Source organism: Calidris pugnax, unplaced genomic scaffold (genome assembly GCF_001431845.1).
Source record: "Calidris pugnax isolate Ruff unplaced genomic scaffold, ASM143184v1 scaffold18, whole genome shotgun sequence".
NCBI classification, from domain to species: Eukaryota; Metazoa; Chordata; class Aves; order Charadriiformes; family Scolopacidae; genus Calidris; species Calidris pugnax.
Window position 1 is genome coordinate 3,873,675 of NW_015090812.1, and position 19,819 is coordinate 3,893,493.

At 39.5% G+C, this 19,819-nt stretch overlaps 1 protein-coding gene across 1 annotated transcript; it reads left to right on the top strand.

Annotated features, from left to right (window-relative positions):
• The first annotated feature begins 552 nt into the window (after window positions 1–552).
• Window positions 553–18,122, top strand: NDC1 (NDC1 transmembrane nucleoporin). The gene is made up of 18 exons (XM_014939531.1): window positions 553–669; window positions 756–876; window positions 2,427–2,528; window positions 2,854–3,028; window positions 3,515–3,653; window positions 4,560–4,668; window positions 6,121–6,172; window positions 6,850–6,982; window positions 9,228–9,320; window positions 10,647–10,728; window positions 11,591–11,746; window positions 12,829–13,083; window positions 13,218–13,336; window positions 13,569–13,619; window positions 14,707–14,770; window positions 15,946–16,046; window positions 16,834–16,994; window positions 17,860–18,122. The coding sequence occupies exons 1-18, from the start codon at window positions 628–630 to the stop codon at window positions 17,921–17,923; spliced, it is 2,019 nt and encodes a 672-aa protein (XP_014795017.1). The 5' UTR covers window positions 553–627; the 3' UTR covers window positions 17,924–18,122.
• The last annotated feature ends 1,697 nt before the right edge of the window (window positions 18,123–19,819 follow it).

Genomic DNA, 19,819 nt, shown 5'->3' on the forward strand with positions numbered 1-19,819 from the left:
GTAGCAGAGGGCTTCTAGGCTTTATCATCTTCATGGCCTTCCTCTGGACTTGCTCCAAGAGCTCCATGTGCTTCTTACGTCGAGGCCCCAGGGCTGCAGTGACTCTCTGGGCTGCAAGCACACATTGATGGCTCATCTTGAGCTTCTCATCCACCAACACCCCCAAGTCCTTCTCCTCAGGGCTGCTCTCAATCTATTCTCCCCTTGACCTGTATTTGTGTCCACCTCTCCAGCCTGTCCACCTCCCTCTGGGTGGCATCCCTTCCCTCCACCGTGCGGACCCCGCCACACAAGCTTGGTGCGGTCGGAAAACTTGCTTTCCCCTCTGTGTAACGTTTCCCCTTCTCCCTCAGGCCGGCAGAGGCCCAGCAGACCCCCGTGGGCGTTGCCTTCCCCTAAGCCCGCCATGGCCGCCGCGGTGCCCTAGGGCATGCCGGGACTTGTAGTCCTACCCGCTCCTAGCCGATGCATCACTTCCGCTTAGGGCGGCGGGGAAAGCGGGGTCGAAGCGCCTCCCATTGGCTGCTGGCCCTCCGGCTTTCCGCCGGAAGTGTCGTGCGGCCGGCGGGGGTGGCCATTGAACGGCGGAGACTTTGAACGGCCGGTGCGGGCGGCCCGGCCGCGGCCATGGAGGCGGAGACGGGCCGGCGGCGGGCGCTGCTCCGCCAGGTGAGTGCGGGGGGGTGCTGAGGGGAGGCGGCGGCGATGGTGGTGGTTCCCGTCCCCTGCGGCCACTCACGCTCTGCTTCCCTCAGGTGCTCGGCTGGAGGGTGGCGGCCGCCGCCGCCTGGTCCGTGCTGCTGCTGCCCCTCTGCACCGCGGCCTTCGTCGTCCTCAGCGGCCTCGACCCCTTCCACCCGGTGCGCTGGATCTCCAGTAGGTGCTCTGTTTCTACCCCTCCGGGGCGGCGGTCGGGGCCGGGGTCAGGCGCGGGATCCGTGAAATCGCGGAGTCTGTGGAATCACGGAATTGTCAGAGTTGGAAGGGACCTTCTAGAGATCATCTAGTCCAACTCCCCTGCCAAAGCAGGGTTGCCGAGATCACATCACTCAGGGCTGCATCCAGGTGGGGCTTGAAAATCTCCAGAGAAGGGGACTCCACACCCTCCCTGGGCAGCCTCTTCCAGGCCTCTGCCACTCTCACCCTAAAGAAGTTCTTCCTCCTATTTGAATGGAACTTCCCATGGTCCAGCTTGTGCCCATTGCCCCTCGTCCTGTCACTGGGAACCACTGGAAAGAGTCCGGCTCCATCCTCCCTCAACCCACCCTTTAGATACTTGTAAGCATTGATAAGGTCTCCCCTCAGCCTTCTCTTCTCCAGGCTAAAGAGCCCCAGCTCTCTCAGCCTTTACTCATCAGGGAGGTGCTCCAATCCCTTCATCATCTTTGAAAGTGGTGGGCACCGTGCCCTGAGCTGCGGGGAGCAGGGTGGCCTGGGGGTGGTTTATAAGCTTTGAAACATTGTTTTCTGTGTTGCTTATAACGATAATTCTTCCTAGATAGAAATATCTGTTGGAAGCTCGTGTAAGTGAGTATACCATTCACAGAAAAAGATAAAGCGACATAGTTCTCTATTCAAAGTACTTGGACATATTTCCCCTTTCCACCCTGCACAGCAGCTGTTTGCATAAAGAGCTGAAGTTTCCTCCAACTTTGGTGCCTTGAATCACAGAATCACAGAATCACAGAATGATACGGGGTTGGAAGGGACCTCTGGAGATCATCTAGTCCAACCCCCTGCCAAAGCAGGTCCACCCAGAGCAGGTTGCCCAGGAACGTGTCCAGGTGGGCTTTGAATGTCTCCAGAGAAGGAGACTCCACCACCTCCCTGGGCAGCCTGTTCCAGGGCTCCAGTTCACAAGTGAAATTCCTGAATGAAACAGCTGCTCTGAGAATAACCTTCCCTCGAGTGCACGCCCAGGAAACTGGGAGTTGTTTAGAGGAAATCTGGATACCTGTCATTGTTCAGCTGCTCCTGGCAGGGAGGCTTCATTTCTTTCACCCTTTGATTGGGTCTTTTGGGCTTTTGTATTTTCGGAAGCAATTTACTCTCTAAGGTATTTCTTTTAAAGTGTGGCTGTGTGGCTGCAGCTTTTACTAAGTGAAGGGAAATGGTGTTAGTTAAGCCATAATGTAATGCATTTTGAGATATTTTCTTTTTGAAACAAAATTCTGAGTTCTCACTAACGAGAAAGCCAATTATAAGGGTGTGAAATAGTTTCCCTGAAATTTAAATGTGCTTTTATGCAGAAATGTTAGGCAGCTGGGCAAATGCGGTGCAAGATTACAGAGACCCTTGAACATTACTCCCCTTTATGCACTTAGTGGATTATTACTGACTGCTTAAGTGTTTTGTTACTCACTGTGCCACCATTCTGTTACTGTCATCTTCTGAGCAATAATACTATTTTTTTATTATTATTTTAGATTCTCTCAATGATTTATATACTTCTTACGTCATCTTTTGTATCCTTCTTCTGTCTGTGGTGATAGTAGTAATAAGCATCTTCAACGTTGAATTCTATGCAGGTGGGTTATGTAAATTGCTGTGATACCTGAATTAAATAGGATGACCTTTTAAAGAGTTTTGTATTTACATTTGGTGGTAGATTTCCTTTGAAATTAATACAGACAATGCATAAAGCTTGTTTTTAAGTAATTCATTCCAGATTCCTGCTTACCTCTTGGCTGAGACCCTCTTAGCTGAGCCACTTTATTTATTTCATTCTCATCTAGTGACTGTTTCCAACTGTGAGAAGTTTTTTAATGACAATGCCTTTTTTTCTTTTTTTTTTTTCTACTTAAGTGTTTTATTAATAAGAAATGAAAATTCCCTTTTGGCTTCTCTTTGCAGTTGTGCCATCGATACCGTGCTCTCGATTAGCACTGATAGGAAAAATTATTCACCCTCGACAAGTTATCCATTCGGTTGTTCATGCTGTAATGGGAATGGTGGTTGCCTGGTGTGCTGCAGTCATGACAAAAGGAAAGTTCCGGTATCTTTCTGTGCCCTGCACCCCTTCAGAAAGGTAATTATCTCTGTGTGTGTGTTAAAGATAAATTATGCAAAGAACTTCTATTGTAAAATGTATTTACTGGTGGCTTCTGTCAAACAAAAGACTGTAGTTTGAGTGCCATCAAAAATAAGCAATTATATCTTGGTCTCCTTTATTAAAAGGATAGGAAATACTGTCCTCTAGAAATATTACAAAGTACAAAGAAATGACTGGGCCAGAAACTAAATTGCCAGGATTCTTAATGGGAAGTCGAATGATGACAAACTGGGTGTCACTTGAACTAGGTTTTGGTCTTCTGGTTAATGTGACACACTTCATAAATGCCGCAAGCATCTTCATGCGTAAATTGCAACAAGAGGTGTTGGGATTCCTACTTTAGGAAAGACTTACTGAGATACCATCATATGTACTGATCAGGAAAGTAAAATGGAACTTCTGAAGGCTAGAATGACTTTTTTTTTTTTAAACTCAGAATTAATTCTAATTTTTCTATTTTAGCCTAGAGGATGCTGTTCCTCAGATGTGCCTAAATGAATACAACCTCTTTTTTCTACTTTCGGGAGCTTTCCTGGGATTCAGTTATAGTCTTTTTTATCTTATTAACAATATGAATTATTTGCCATTTCCAATCATACAGGTAAGCAGTTTAAACACTTTTGCAGAAAGACATGTCGAAGTAAAGCCTTGATTATTTATATTTTGGAATATGGCAGTAGCTGCTGTCTGTTGGCTTTCTCTAGTAGTGTACTCTCAGGTTTAAATGCCACTAGTGCTCATCTTCCTCCTTCCTGCTCACCCCCTTTCAGCTGAACACGGAAACCCAGGATGCTGTGACTATAAAATTTATTCCTCTCTGATGCACATTAAAAGCTTTTCTGTGCAGAAAGTGAACTGGAGGAAAGAAATGGTATACACAAACTGAACTGAAAACAAGGGTCAGTGAGAGTTAAAAGCTCAAAATCCTGAGCAGAAAAAAAAAACACTTTATCAATTGTAACTGGGTACCAGTTAATTTAAAGTCTAAATAGCTTATTGAATCTTGCTGGAAGCTCAACATCCAAAGCTTGTTCATGTGAAATTCCATGGATTCCTGTGGATGGGCTCTAGCAGTTCTACAGAAATCTGTACCAATGCGAAATGATGAGGAGTGGCTTGTGAAACATCGTCTTACAAACATTTCTGCTGTTACTGTAGCCTTACAGTGACTGTTTTGCATGATTCCCAGATTTACAAAGTCCAACCAATTTGGCTAAAGGTGTCTTTAGGCAAGGTTATTTGTATTAGTGGAAAACATTTAAGTCATGACCATTCAGTTTATTGGCAAACCAAACATCATTTTGGTAATGGTGTAGTTACAGTATTTTATAAAGTGACAGAAAGAAACTGGGAGAATAAATAGTAGGTGGTGCATGTAGAATTGCCTTAAACTAAGTTTAAATTCATCTAGACTTCAGGTTTTCAAGCACCTTGTGATTTTTTTTTTACCGTTTCATCGATATGTTCTGTATGCAGAAGACTAAACAGATTTTTGTTTGTTTTTTAGCAATACAAGTGCTTACGTTTCAGAAGGTCTTTGCCTCTCCTTGTTAAACACAGTTGTGTGGAATCGCTATATTTCGTTAGAAACTTCTGTGTCACATACTACTTTTTTGGTAAGTGTTCCTGAAATTCTTTTTATTTTTTTTTCTATATTTTGAAAACTGTATCTTTAATCATTCAGGCCTGTTATACTATTTTTCAGCCTTCCAGGTAACTTGCTGGAGGCTTGTAGACTTCTTTAAACAAAGAGATTTAACACCTCTCTAAAGCAGTAAGAAAAGGCACAGGGTTTGAACGGCGATACTTGTATGATGGCAAATCTTGCAGCCTCACAGAAGCTTATTTAGCATGTGAGAAATGTCTCTTCTCCTAAGAAATTAACGTAATCTATAAGAATTTATTGTCTAACTGATAATGTTCTCAGAAGATGACAATATTCTAAGGAGAAGAGAGTGGGGAAACCATAGTTTTCTAAGCTGAATTCTGTGTTTGGTCACTACCAAAACACAGAGTGTTGTCTCTGGTGATCTTTTATGTGCAGGAAACCTTGTTGCAGGCAGGGATGAAGTAACTTGCATTTGGAAGAGAAGCTACCAAATTTACAAGTGTAGATTTAGAAACCTGATACTTTGGGTCAGTGTTTACATACCCCTCTTGATTTGTGGCAAAAAGATTATAAATCTGAAAACAATTTAAAAAAAAATTTCTAAATTTGTAATTTATATTCCCTTTTTTCTTTAAATGTTCCCAAATATTTTTGGAACTGGGTAAACATCTTTATGCTTGGGACTGTTCCTTCCATTGCCTGGTATTGGAAATTCAGTGAGACAGAGCTGAACCTGACATACCAAGAGTGGTTGTGACTTTGGTATATGCAATATTGCTATATTTTCACATTTTTTTAATTTTTTTTTTTTTTAGTAAAAACCAGCATTTTGGCTTTATTCTTAAGTACCTTTTGTATTATTGAGAGGAAGTTGGGGAGACAAAGGCAGTATGGCTCCTTCCTATATGAAACTGAAATTTGGTCTTTAAAACTATGGTTAAAAAAATCCGTGCTGATGAAGATGATTGCAGTGGACTTTCTAAAAATGAGGAAAATTTTTATGTTGTGGTTGTAGTTATCCTCCTAAATGATATCAAAATATGTTAGAATGGTTTCCACTTGCATTAGGTGATAAATTAGGAGTATGGTGGTTCTATATCAGTTTCCTTAAGTCTTTAAAAGCACTCTGCTGCTGCCTGAACTGTAGTGAAGATTAATATTAAATTACTATTAACCCTCTTTTCTTAGTGAGGAAACACAAATAACTTGATGCTGAGAAGCTAGCAATAAAAGATAAGGTCTCAATGTGTAGTTGCTGGCCTGAAACCTTTTTTCCTTCTCTTGTTTCTGTTGAAAACAAGCCACAAAAAAACAAGCCCAAAGGCAGATTGTTTCCTGGTGCAGGCATCTTAAAAGACCAGTCTCTTGTCTCTATACATAAATTCTTCTTTTGTCTTTTTGGCCTGTTACAGTGTTTTGCAGTGTTATATTTGTTTCAGTGTTTCTTTTTGATCCCTAGGTTACATCCCAAAGGTGTGGATAAGCACCACGATGGATCTCCACATAGACAGGTGGGTTGTACGTTGTGCTGCTGAAATTGTGCAGGAGAATATTGCTGACGTCTCCCTTTGCTGAAGGAGTCCAGCTTCACAGCTGGCTCCGTGTGTCCAGTGGGACTGGGGTTCCTTGTGTCCCCACACAGAATGTGGGGAGCGTTGGGTACTTCTGAGATGGATCCAAAAGGAACCAACATCCCCTTGTAGGAAACATCTTGTAGTCATTAAGAAATCCGCTCCGGTTCCTTCATCCCTCTAAGTCTCTAAAGTATTAGAAAGGCACATCTCTCCAAATCGCCTATGTGTGTTTTATCTGCTTTTCTGTGGTTTTTGGGAGGGCATCGCTTCAGTTTTGAGTCTGCAATTTGTTTTAAAATAGAGAAACTGGAGTCTTAATACCTTAATTGGCTAAACCCGTAATCGTTGTTATTTATTTTATACTTATTTTCTTTTCCTTGATTTCATTAATTTTTCTTAAGTTCATCTAAAAATTAAAAAGAATTAAAGAAATGATGGAATGTCAAACGTCTTTAAATGATGATAGTCTTTAAAAGATGAAATCTCAAACATCTTTAAGAAACTGTCTTTGCAAAAGAAAATTGCAACTTTATTGTTGCAATTATTGTAACAGGTTACGATAGATGTCTTCTATAATAAAAATACTTGCATCTTCTTGGTTCTTTTATCTGCAGTAAATTGCATCCTCTTGACACTCTGACTGGCTTACTGGACCTCTCCTTGTTTTACCATGCCTGGTTATGTGGGGTATTTCTTCTGATTACCTGGTACATTGCGTGGTTACTCTTCAAAATCTACGCCACAGAGGTTAGTATTGGGTGACAGTGCTAAAGGTGTTTCACAGACAATACAAAATAAGCATTTCACAGACAATATTTTCTTTTCAAAAGCAGTTTTATTAGGAAGTAACATTACAAATTCTGAAGTTTTCAAAGCATGCACCGCAGGTAGTGTCTGATAACTGAACAGATGAGAGAGGCTGGATGTTAACTGACTCCCCCTTCCTCTTCCTGTAGCACAAATCTATGCTGCTTACAAATTAACAGGTTTACAGCAATGTTTTGTTATTTCCACCTCCTTCTACCCTCCTCTACTTCTGTTTCCACGTCCCCTTTCTCCTGTTCGTGTTTGATGCTAAATCCACGCGGAAGCTGTTGGGACCACCTTAACAAAGAACCACTTTATGACTCATGGAGTCTGCACCATGTTCTTTGTGCTCTTTAGGTGTAAAGACAGACGAGCCGGTGCAGGGCCCGTAGGTGTCTGCAGAGCTTGGTCTCCACGTGTGTTTCCGTGCAGTGATTTGGTGTTTGAGTGTGAGAATAGCTAAAGGCTTGTGACAAACAGCTAGAGGTTACATGGAAAGAGAACATCCAGGGACTCCACAGCTCTCAATCTAATTTTACAATATGAAAGGAAACAAAATGCTGTCCGTTTTCTGCGAGCTGAGCTCTCGAAATCTCAAATTTAAGCAAACCATCAAAGTACACAGCTCTCCGAAGCAGGGACCGCTTTGGCCTGCAAAGCAGGCTGCGGTATTAAAATAGACTTCAAGCAGTCTTGGGAATTAAGACACTTTTCCCTTTTTATTCAATCATAAAGTTACAAATTAATATTGCTAAAAAAAGACTGTTTAAATATATAATGAATCATATTAGGATAAATGTGAGACTGTGATTGAAGAGGCAAAAAAAAGAAGTCTTGGCAACAGAGAATTGGAGAAGACTTGGTCTTTGTTGACTAATCCAGATATTTCTTTGTAAGAATACAGAGGAAAAAATTGTTCATCTCACTTGATTTTTTTTTTTTTTTAATGTTACTGGACTGTGGGTTAGTAAGAAAAAAGCGAGGTTTAAATCCTGGACCAGTGCAATGATGCAAAACGCTCCTACAGGATGAAGTGGCATATAGTGCTTGGAGTGTTGGCTTTAATTAAAAAGGTCTAGTTGTGTCTGCACGAGAAAAGATTAAGGAGTGAAGCAAAACTGATGTCATGATGGGTCAGAGTCTGTAGACAGCTCCAACAGCAGTTACAAGGTGTGAACAACCTTTTTCAAAGGATAGTAGTTGAAGCACCAGTGAATGAATGCTGGGTGTCGGTGCCTGCGATTTTTTTTATTGCATATAAAGCTCTGGAAGACAAAATAAACATCCATCTGTGAAGGTATAAAATAGACCTTTTGACTGTCAAACAAAGTATTTCTTTATCTACATGATTTGTTTTTTAAGAGCTAAAAAGCTTCCAAAGCTGTTTGTAAATATTTGTGTAGAGTTAACTGAAAAGTCAGGAAAGACATTGTAAATTTAATCCACATGAAGTCACTCTATTAACACTTTGTAAGCAATTGCTACCTTAAATTTCAATTTTGCAGTTGGAAACAGGGGAGAATAAAGCTGTGATACGTAAAATGAGTGCAGTAACCCAAAATTGGCAGGTAATCTGTGCCTAAAATGGTCCGTGTTAAATATTGTTTAAAAATGCAATGTTTGATACAATTTAAGAGCTGCTGTTCACATTTTAAATATTGTAGCCACAAGGAGAAATTCTATTAAAACACAGAATATTAATATCATGATGAGAAGAATTCATTAATTTATCAGCAAAACAGTGCAAAAGAAAAATTTTAATAAATCTTTTATTATTTGGTAAAAGAACCCTCAGTTCTTCACCAGAGTGGTTACACTGTTAAATATAGACATTATAGTTTAAATTTCAGTCTTGTATCTGAATGTGTTGTCACTAACTTTTCCCCTGGGTATGTGGTTAGAGGAATTTCTTTTCATAATGATGTGATGCCCCTAGCTATGAATTATATGGGTACATAGAAGATAAAGATATAGGAATTTTCTAAGATTTTTCAGTTTTAAATGTAAGGAGTAAAGTCTTTGTGTTTTTATCTTGGAAATTTCAGGCTAGTTTAATGTTGAAGGAATGGGGTGTGTGCTGTCCTAATTCATCATTCATCTGAGAAGTAAGATATCAGGTGTGGACTTCCATATGGTTTTCTTGTGTTTTGCTGTGTATAACACAACTTTTGATGTTTACGTTTAGACGCATCATTTTCCTGTCCAGCCAACTTTTGCTGAGGAGACAGACCAGTGCCTGCCTAAAATCCTAAGCAGCAACCCTCCCCTCATTATAAAGGTAATTGAATTCCCACCCTCTTCCTAGCCACCTGTCTGCTCAGGAGGTGTTTCTCAAAGCACGCGGTCGCATCTTCCAGGTACTGGTTATTTTAACTGAGGTGCTCCTTCTTTAAAAAGCTGCCTCAGGACACTCGAGGTTACACTTAATGCTGAAAATTTGTTTAGTAGTGACATCTGCTGGTGCTCCCCACACTGTTCCCTTTAAGCTGAAGACAGATTCGTTAAGTTAGACCTATTTGCTTGCAGCATAAGTATATTATCATGTAGTGAGGCAAAAACAAAAGGTTAGTGACATTCAGGGTTTTTTTTTTTTTTAAACCTTTTCAGCTTTAAGTCTTGTCAGATAAGCATGTGTTTTGTCAAACCTTTGTATGCTCTTAATACTCCTAAGTATAATATAAGTAGCCCCTGCTACTTATATTTGAGCTCTTAAGTGTGTGTTCTCTCTTGAAATTGAAAAATTATTTCTATGCTTTTTTGGAAGTTGTTTTTTTTTTTATTATTATTTATAAAGACAATACTAAAAGACTACTTAAAAAGTGAGTAAAGAAGAGTAATTTTCGTCTGGCTATGGTAATCATTAATGGGATTTACTGATTATAATACTTAGAAATTGGAGACCTCATATAAGAAGTATTATGCAAATAAAGATAAGAATATTCACCAGCACATGCAAAATCCACTTTTACTGGTTTTACAGATCTCTGATAAGACTGGAGATATAATAGGCTCTAATCCATTTGAATCCCTTTTTAAGCTTTGCTGTATTATCAAAGGATGGACGAAGGAGGGTCGAGCACAGCACTGTTAAAAGTAGAAGTCATCTAATTTATGATCCCAGCTGTTACTAAAGTGTCCAATTGATAATTGGATCTTGCATAGTGTGAGAGATCTAGTAATTTTTTGTTTGCCATGTTGACTAGTTAAAGTCATGAAAAAGCAGTATTAGGTCAGGTATCGTGTGGTGCGCTGCAGTTGAGCTCTGGCTTGAAAAAACAGCTCTCTCCTTAGACTTTTTTTGTATCTTAGGGTCTTTCTGTCTGAGCTGTTAAGATAAAAAATAGTGTTAGGTCTTTTTTAACTCCAGAGAAATGTCATTTAATAAAGTTCTCTGAAGCTCTTTCTAACTCAGCAGCGCCATCCAGCGTGATTCTGGGGATGTGCACAGTCATTTGCCTCATTTTTTTTCTGTTTAGTGGCTGGTGTTAATCTGTGTGAACTCATTCTTTGCTAGGGATTGCTTTTGTATGGAGAACTAAATTTTTTTTTTTACAGCAAATATATTGGACTTCTCATGCACTAAAACCCTCTTCTTTCCTTGCAGTTTTTAGCCTTACAAGACTTGATGTTACTTTCCCAGTACTCTCCTGTTCGGCGACAGGAAGTCTTTAGCCTTAGTCAGCCAGGTAATTATAGAAAATATTTCATGTTGGTTCTTTTACTTTTATTAAAAATGTTATTCAAATGCTTTTAGACGGTATTTCATGTTGAGAGACCTGCTATATAAGCCAGGAGGCCTCATCCCTGTGGTGCCTTTTCCAAAAGGATGCTTCATTTTCTATATTTGTATTGTTTCATCTACTAAACTCAACAAATTGGTGCCTGTTGTTTGATTTAAACAGCAGCCATGAGGAAACACAGGTCTTAGGATATTGAAAGCGGGGTCCTCTTGACACCCCCAGTCAAATAGTCCAGAGTGTATAATCTAACAGATGTGTATGAAAGCCCAATGCTCAGATGTGAATGAGGTGAAATCAAGCATAAATAGTGAGTCACCATTAGAGTCGTGAAATCAAACAATGGCTATAATTTCAATTAGTATTCAAGCCTGTTGCTATATACAAAGATATGGCAGAGAAGTTCAATTACAACTGCTTAATAGCCTCCAGGAACTTTTTGTTACACCTCATCAGGAATGCTAGTGTTTGTACTACTTCAAAACTGTTTACTATCACCACTGATACTGCTTTGTTCATTTTAGCTGTTTAGTGATTTCAGATCTGATGGGCTGAGCTGCCTACCTTTCCTTCTTGCTTAGAGGGTTTCACTGCAGTCTTTTTAGAGTTAGCCATTGACAGGGTAGAGACTGTCTGTGTTTTCATCTTCCTCTCCATACAAATAAACTGTCACAGTGAAAATGCACTGTGTCTTTTTAAAAATACTATGACCTCTGAACCTTATGCTGAGAGCACTGTCAGAATAGACACAAGGATGAGCATCTGGGTTAAACACACCTCCAGCATTTCCTTTGTGTGTGTGTACTCCTAGGTGGGCACCCGCACAACTGGACTGCAATATCCAAGGAGTGTTTGAGTCTTCTGAGCGATCTGACCAAGAGGTTGGTCGCCCAGCAGGAAGCTGCAGCAGCAAATGGGAGAGCGAAGCAGCCAGCAGGAGAGCCCAAAGGATTTCCACAGACTCCAGGTACGTGAGGGAAACGCTCGCAATAAAGCATGAAAGTACCGATAGGTTACACGGGTACCTTCGTCTCAATCAAGTTGTGTGGGGAAAATGAGTCACGGGGCTTTCTGCAAATAAATGCAAACAAAATAGTCTCTCCCCGGTTTCATTTTAGGTATTCTGCTTGGAATAATCCCAAAATAACTAGAGAACTTGGAAAGATCATGTTTACTCAGTTTGTTTGCTTTGCATGATGCTATGTTCAGTACAGTATTTTTTCCGTGCTTGCATGAATTAAGAAAGAATAATTAGTATAGTTCTAGTAAGTGATTGAACCTAACGGAGGGAGGACTTAAGCCTTGCCAAGAGATGCTTTGTAATTTGCATAGCTGCTCTTATGATGATGAGTTTGAGATAGTAAAGTTAGTTTTTGTTTTGTTGTTGTGGATACTTCGAATATGTAGTATATATCAGTGTATTCACTAATACCACTGTAGAATAAGAAAATCCAATCTGAATCTGTGTGCAGCCTGCGAGCATTTTGGGTGTTTTACATGCCAGACATAGGCATCGTTTCTGGCAGCAGAACTGCGTTAGCACAAGGGCTGCCAGGTAATTGAATCCCTGAGCAGTCAGTGCCTTGGATACCAGTGCCCTGGGAACAGCAGGGGACTGTTGGTATGTGAGGGGTGAATTTCTTCCAGTGCTGCTGATTTTGTGACTGACATCTCTTATGTACCAAGCAGAATCAGAAAGAATAGCCATTCTTCTATAGGTAGCCTTTTTTTTCTGGTACTTAATCCTAAGAACACACTTTGTGTAGATCTGTACCAGGGTGTAGTAATGCTAGCTAGCAAAAGGAGAAAAGTAAATGAATCCACGGGGATCCTTCTCATCACTTGCTGTTCTTAAACTGATAAACTTTTAAAACGCTTCATGTTCATCTGAATAAGTACTTCTTTGCAAAACCGCAGTGGAAACAATGCCCTTTAATAAAAGCTCTAACGATAGAAAGGCTGTTGAAATAGCAATCAAGTAACAAACCTGTCTTTTATTTCACACATGCCAGCCTGTTTGTCTTCATGCAGCATTTTGTTTGTCATTAGGAGCTGTTGGGGCAGAAGACGTGTCTTTCCAGTCGCCGAGGTCTAATGTCATTCCCAGAGCTTCCATGACTTCTCTGGTTAAATCATCCCTCACGCCTCTAAAGACATCACCCGGGTCTGATGTCAGTTCACCTTTTGGCTCACCAGCTTTAAATGGCAAGATGGGAATTCTGGATGTAAACTCTCCTTGGTATGGATCAGTCCAGAGTCCTCATGTCATGAGAAGGCGACTAAAGCTGTGGACATCAGGTTCAGGTAGAGATTCTTCCACAGCACTGTTTTTAGCCTTGTAGTCATTAAGTGTAGTAGGTGTGTCAATAGAGATCTGTATCTTGAGGATTAAAGTGAAAGCAACCAGTTTTTCTGAAGATGCTGTACTTCTCTTGTAGATCTACAAATGAATGGGTCCCACCACGAATCCCTCCCAGTGCTCTCTGCTGCAAGAGCTGGCAGTGAGGCAGTACAGCCAAGCTTTATTTACACGTGGCTTCAGAACAAGCAAGAGCAGGTAAAGTAAAAGTTGCAGTATGGAGAGGTTACGGCCAGTGGGGTTCTCTCTTCTGAAAGAACTTTCCATTTTTGTTAATGAATACTTCCTTCCCCAATTAGCTTACATAATGAAAATCCTTCCCCCTGCGCCCCAATCCCTTTCCACTCCAAGGAGATGGTAGGGTTGAGGAGGGTTGTGCATACCCTCAGATAAATACAGATTATCTTTTCAATCTTTTGTTTCTTTCCAGATAAAAAACTTCTTGTCCAAACGAGTGCTGATAATGTATTTCTTCAGCAAGGTAATTATCATCCTGTGTTTTGTGACTGAGTAGCATGGACTAGAACTGTGTGAGCATATGGGTTCTGCTGCGGTGCTCTGTACAGTTTGCGTATATTAACAGCTCTAAAAACCTTTCTTTTAATCTAAGGTTTTCTATAAGTACAACATCATACTTATTACAAGCTTCATAGCAGGAGTGTCCCATACCTGCATAAAAAAGAATAATAATACTTGTTTAAACTCATGTGGTTATAAAATGGATTTTGCTTAAAGAATTGTGTAGTAGTTAAAACTTAACTGAGAACTTAAGTGCACTTAATAATGTCTCAGTATATTAATTGTAAGATGACATGGCATCCAGTTAATTTTAAAATTCAGTTAACTACTTTTTGCTAGGTCAGTGTACCAAATAAATTCTTTATAGTTTTCCTTTGTGGGAAAAGTGGTAGCTAGAATGTTGGGAATTTCTCCTTAGGAAATAGTGGTACTGATATTACTACTACTTTTCAGGTGAACTTTGAATAGTTAAAAGAAACTTGCATAGTGTTTACACAAAAAAGGAATTGGGTATTTGTCGTAGCATAATTGAACAATAACTCAGTTAAGTTTTCCAGAAGCATCTCCCTCTAATTTTGATCTTTGTTTTTCAGGGATTTAAATGTTTCCTGCAAGTAGAGATCATATATTTTTTTTATGCAGATCTGTTCTGCATATGTCATAATGGTTTATGCTTACATGTACAGCAGTGTTTTCTGATCAGTTATAGACTGGAGCGGAGACAGACACAAGCAAGATCATGAAATAGGCAGAGGGGAATTATATTGCCTAATTAGCCCTTGAAAACTAGTTAGCTAAGATTATTTTTTTTTCCCCTTTAAGTTCATATGCATAACTATGGCTTTGTTGGCAGCTCCTGTCAAAAAAAAAAAAAATAGTTTCTTAAAAAATCAGATTTTTCTGGGTATTCCCCTGAGATCTGTCAACCTTTCAGGTCTTTTCTGAGGGGAGGGAGACAACCCCATCAAATTTGTAATACCTTAATTGAAACCTGCAATTTTGGTGATAGTTTGTCAAGTGCACTCAGAATGCTTTTGATTTCTTCTCAGCACCCTGAAGCCTCCATCCAGGCTGTCTTCTCTGATGCCCAAATGCACATCTGGGCGTTGGGAGGTAAGCACTTTCCAGGTGATCCACTCTGTTGGCTCATGGAACTACAACTAAAAGGATCCAATTCCAGGTTTCTGGGCCTCTGTGCTTTATAAATACAACGGAATTAAAATCTTTGAATCTGTTTTGACAAAAACCTGACTGCATTTCAGATACCAACACGAATAAAGGTTTAATTGACTTGTTAGCTTTGAGATCCCATGTGAGATCTCTTAGTTTACATTCCGTAGAGGTTTGGTAGAGATTCCTAAACTTGTTTTCCATTGCTTCTCTCCCAGGTGAAATCATGCATTGCTTGTACATTTTTTTCAGTAACAGATTTATGATATCTTTTTATAACAGCTTTTCTGACTAAAGGCTCTGAGTCCTCATTAATCACGGAGAGAGGGAGGGAGTAACTCAGCTAGTACCTTAAGAAATAAATGGAAAAGGATGGTCCACAGAGAATTAAAAGAACAATGACAATATCTGGTTGCACTACGGGATTTTCTTGATTGTTTCAAACTCATGAGAAAACACAAGTATTGATGGGATCTTTTATTAGGTTTGTCTCTGCCAAAGTTGGTCTTTTTGCCTAGGTTAGATGTTTTATGGCTGTGTCAGACTGAAGGCGATGAGTTGGGACATGGAGTCAGGAGATGGGAACGACACGTACAGTTTGCAGAAAAGCAGATGATACCATTTGTGTTCTAACTAAGGGCAGAGGGCTAAGCTGTAAATTTATAAAATATGATAAAAAAGTAAACTGAGAAGGGACTTTGAAGGAAACCTTGATTTAAGCTCTAAGTAGCAGAGAGTTCTTATACAAGCTGACCAAGGCAAGTGAAGTGATCTGGCAATGTTTGTTTATGGTGAGAAGAATTGTGAAATATTTGTCTCTTAGTTGATGTCAGATTCAGCTCTCATCAGAGTAGTGGCAAGAGGGAGCCAAGGCTTCTTTAAAATTTATTTTATGTATAATTTTTCTTGCCTTGTCATCGATGTCAAACTATTGTCCACTGCTCAAACCACTGACTGGTTTGGTCCTGAAGAAAGCCAAGTCCTGAGATAACTATGTCATCTGGCTGCAGTAAATACTGAAGAATTCTGCCACACTAGTAGTATCTTCAGGCAAACCATAATCTAGTGCTTCAGAAGCTGAGAATTCAGTAATTATAACAAACTTCTTTTTTTAAAAGGTCTGTCTCATTTGGTAGCAGCCTCCTTTACTGAAGACCAATTTGGAGTTGTCCAGACTACACTGCCAAATATCCTGAATACTTTACTGACTCTTCAGGAGGTAAAAACTGTTAACTTTTCCTTACTGCAGAAAAAGTTTGGGAGAAGAGGAGGAGTTTTATTAATTTCATATTTTTTCCTTGGTGACCAGTCATAACATTCAAGTTTCTTACCACTGTAAATGGCTTTTCTTCTGCAGTTTATCTAAACAAAACAGCTGGTTGCTGTTTTGTGCTATGTGCATTGTGAAACAGCTGAATAAAAACTTTGTTAGTTTATTAAAATGTAGAAACAGAAAGCATGTTTTTAACGGAATGTTTAATTTGAAAAAAGTGGAACGTTATGCTCAGTTAAAGACCTTATTTCAGGGATGCAGCACTTCTAACTACGCATAAAATATAGTGTTATGACTTAATCTTTATTTGGCTGTACACAATTCCTCGTGCAACCTGGAGCACTTAGAGACATTGCAAATCACAGGAGATAAGATCTGTGTCGTGTTTCTCTACTAATACTAAGTCCAATTACTGGTGTTTGTGTAATGTGTATTTGAAAAAAATCCAGATGTGTTTCCAAGGCTATGTGTGTCCTATTGACATAATCATTTTACACTGCCTTAATGGAGATTCTTGGAAAGAATGTAGAGGTTATTAAAGTTCTTCAGTGCAATCTATTCCAAGAACAGGCACCAGGGGGAAAAAAAAAGCCAATACATTTTTTTTGTGTGTCTTGGTGGGATTTCTGAACTTGCACTTTCTTTTTGCTTTATTTGATATAAACATACTGTTCGTTACATTATGAAATCATTGAACAGATGAAACAAGTTCATTTATGTTTTTCTCAACCAGGTTGTAGACAGATATTTCAAACTGCCTCACGTTTCTAGCAAGCCCCCCAGGGTTTCAGGAAGTCTGGTGGACACATCCTACAAAACGCTACGATTTGCACTTAGAGCATCTCTGAGAACAGCACTGTACCGGATAACGACCGTCTTTGGAGAACACCTGAAGTAAGACCTTTTTCGTGATTGATTGCTGGCTAAATTTTGGTTTTAATTTACATTATTGTGAAAAGGGAAGTTTGGGCAAAAACCCCTTCATGTCATTATTCTTATGTGGTATTCTAGTATTTTTTGATATGCGGAACCTTAAATCCTTATGTAGATATCTGCCCCTCCCCTTAGAAACTTATTATTCATAGATTTCTGGGCAATTTTTCCTAGTGACTTTTCATGAACTCTTTCGAAGCAGTCCATGAATACCACTCATTTAATAAATCTTCGCTATTGAAAAGAAAGTAAACCAACTAGAGACAATTGTCTGTTCTGTAGGGAGAGAATCCTGAGAATCCTATGAAGAGTCCAAGTGCTCAAATTCCCTTTGCTTCTTGGTTGTCAGATGGCTCACTCTCAGCTACTGTCCCAGCAGGCAGGCTTTAAAACTTGGCCTCTTCGTATGCGGGATTGAAAATTCCTGCAGTATCTGCCCATCTCTCTCTGTGGAGGTGAAATGTTCCTCAGTTTGGAAGTGCTAGATATACAAGAGAGATTGTTATAAGAGATTATTTCTTGCCTAAATCATTCTTGCAAGTTAATTGCTTGTGTGTGTTTAGAGGTAAGAAAATAGGCTAGGTTTCTAGGGTCAAGTGTCTTGGTAGTGGAAGCTGTTGAGGGTAAGAATTGCCAGTTTTAAGGGTTAATACACATTTTTGTCTTTTTTTTGGAACATAGGTTTTCATACAGCTGGGTTTTCTAAAATTTAGCTCCAGTGTAATTGTGTTGATTTCAGTGTATACTTAATTTTGATGTGAGACTTTACTTTTGTGGTGTATTACATTTACTGTAAAATCTTACGTTCTACATTTGTTGTTTTCAGTGCAGTGCAAGTGTCTGCAGAACATAAGAAAAGACTTCAGCAGTTCTTGGAATACAAAGAATAAATAACAGATTTTGATGTAGCTACGATTTTTTTTTTCCAACTCTCTCGGTAAGAAGAAAATGGGACTAATGAACCTTTTTATCTTGGCTTTTTGGAAAAGCATACGGAAGTACAGGTCAAAGAACAAAACTCTTAGAGCTGTAGAAGAGCTCTTTGGGGTTTGGATCATCTTTTGTATAATAAAACTTTCTTAAAATTCATCTTGCCTCCTCTTAATACCAGTTACAAATGGGAAAGTGTCAGTTCTTATTTTACGTAAGACTGTGACATTTGAGATTACTGCAGTTACTCTGCCACTCAGATCCTTCGCTCTTTTTCTCGATGTATTCTTTCCCTACCCTTTTCTGTTAAAGGGCTGAGTAGAGATTTACATAGATACTTAGTGTGCCTAAGTGTTTCATAAATTTAGTTGATAACACTTTCAGTGCAGATGAAGTGTGTACTTTAAGAATAGGGAACAGATGTGCTCTGGAATAAAACATGCTACTCTTCTCTGAGATGGAAATGTACCTTCAGAGCAAAATGGGTGTGCAGAAAGGCATCGTTATGACACAAATACTGCTGGAAAAGGTACCAGCTTGGATTTAATCTTTAAGGTGACCCAGGAAATGAAGTTCTGAGCTACACTGAAACATACAAGAAACATTACTGTATTTAGTAAAACTCCCAAGTAATGATATTGTGAATTAAACTTTACATCAACAGCTTTCTTTTAAGGTGGATAGGAAGGATGTTCACAGCACATGCAACTTTTTCAAAATAACATACGTTATATTTTTCACTAGAAGCATTTTTAAAAACTATCTGTTTGAAAATTAGCTACTGTATTTTTTAATCTGACTCCAGCACTGTGGTGTCTACACTAGAAAACATGTATAAAGAGCTTAGATGTAGCTGCAATACCTTACTGTAACTTCCTTGAGATGAAGGTAAGCTAACTGGTCTTGCAAATTAATTTAGTGTGATAAGGGGAAACAAAACGTGGATAGTTTTCCTTCAGTTCTCTTCAGTTCTCTTCAGCTCTCTTCAGCTGGTGGTCCTATGGGTTTTGGGGCTTTCTTTTGATGGAGGGTTCAAGATCTGAAGATGGCCACAGTGTCAGTTCTGTCGGTGTGATGAAATGATCAGCTGATGGAGTGGTTGCGTAGTAATAAATCTTTCGGGAGCCTGTAAGGTTTAAGTAAAAGAGAAACCCCCCTCAGATTTACAATGAGACCTGCATATTGCTTTCCTCAGTACAGAGACATGTATTTTTTTTTTAGATTTGATAGTGGAAATTAGGACTGTGGTGTTTCTTGAGGTTAAGCACAAACTCTTTTAAAACTTCCCCAAGCTTAACTTCTACCACAGGTTTGACTACTATGTCAAAGCCTCTTGCCTGCCTGGCTTATTAAATTAATTTGCTTATTTTCTAGTGTTGCAATGTGCACCTGGAGTTAAAACAGTGCTTTAGCAGGTACCTCAGGTGTTAACTGTTGACCCAAACACTTCAGCTGAAATTTTCAAATAAATTTTTCAGGCATTTAAACAGGTGCAGAATGTTCGGGGTTGGTTTTGGGGGGATTGTTTTGAGTTTGGGGTTTTTTTTTATTGCTCTGGTGTTTTCTGCAACACTCCCACAACTGTAAGCTGCAAGTTGTAATTAACAGCGTTATGGCTGTCAGCAACAGGCTTAAAATGTATGATGAGTTTTCGATGCCAAAGTGTTTGAGGTCTGTCCTCCTGGTGTTGCAGTAGAGATTTGCACATGACATCTGCTAATGTGCACGTGATTCATGGCATTCTCTGTGTATGACAGAAGAGCTTTCAAAAGCTGATTGCTTTGTGGTTTCTTTAAAAGCTCCAATTCTTAAAGAGCTGTAGACTCCTCTTTTTTTTTTTTTTTTTTTTAAGCTTT

Bases quoted from the DNA above. Each gene is read 5' to 3' on its own strand.
- NDC1 (XM_014939531.1), top strand. From the start codon at position 628: ATGGAGGCGGAGACGGGCCGGCGGCGGGCGCTGCTCCGCCAG. The intron at 4,669-6,120 runs GTAAGTGTTCCT...TTTGATCCCTAG, and splicing joins TGTCACATACTACTTTTTTG to GTTACATCCCAAAGGTGTGG. The intron at 13,084-13,217 runs GTAGAGATTCTT...CTTCTCTTGTAG, and splicing joins GCTGTGGACATCAGGTTCAG to ATCTACAAATGAATGGGTCC.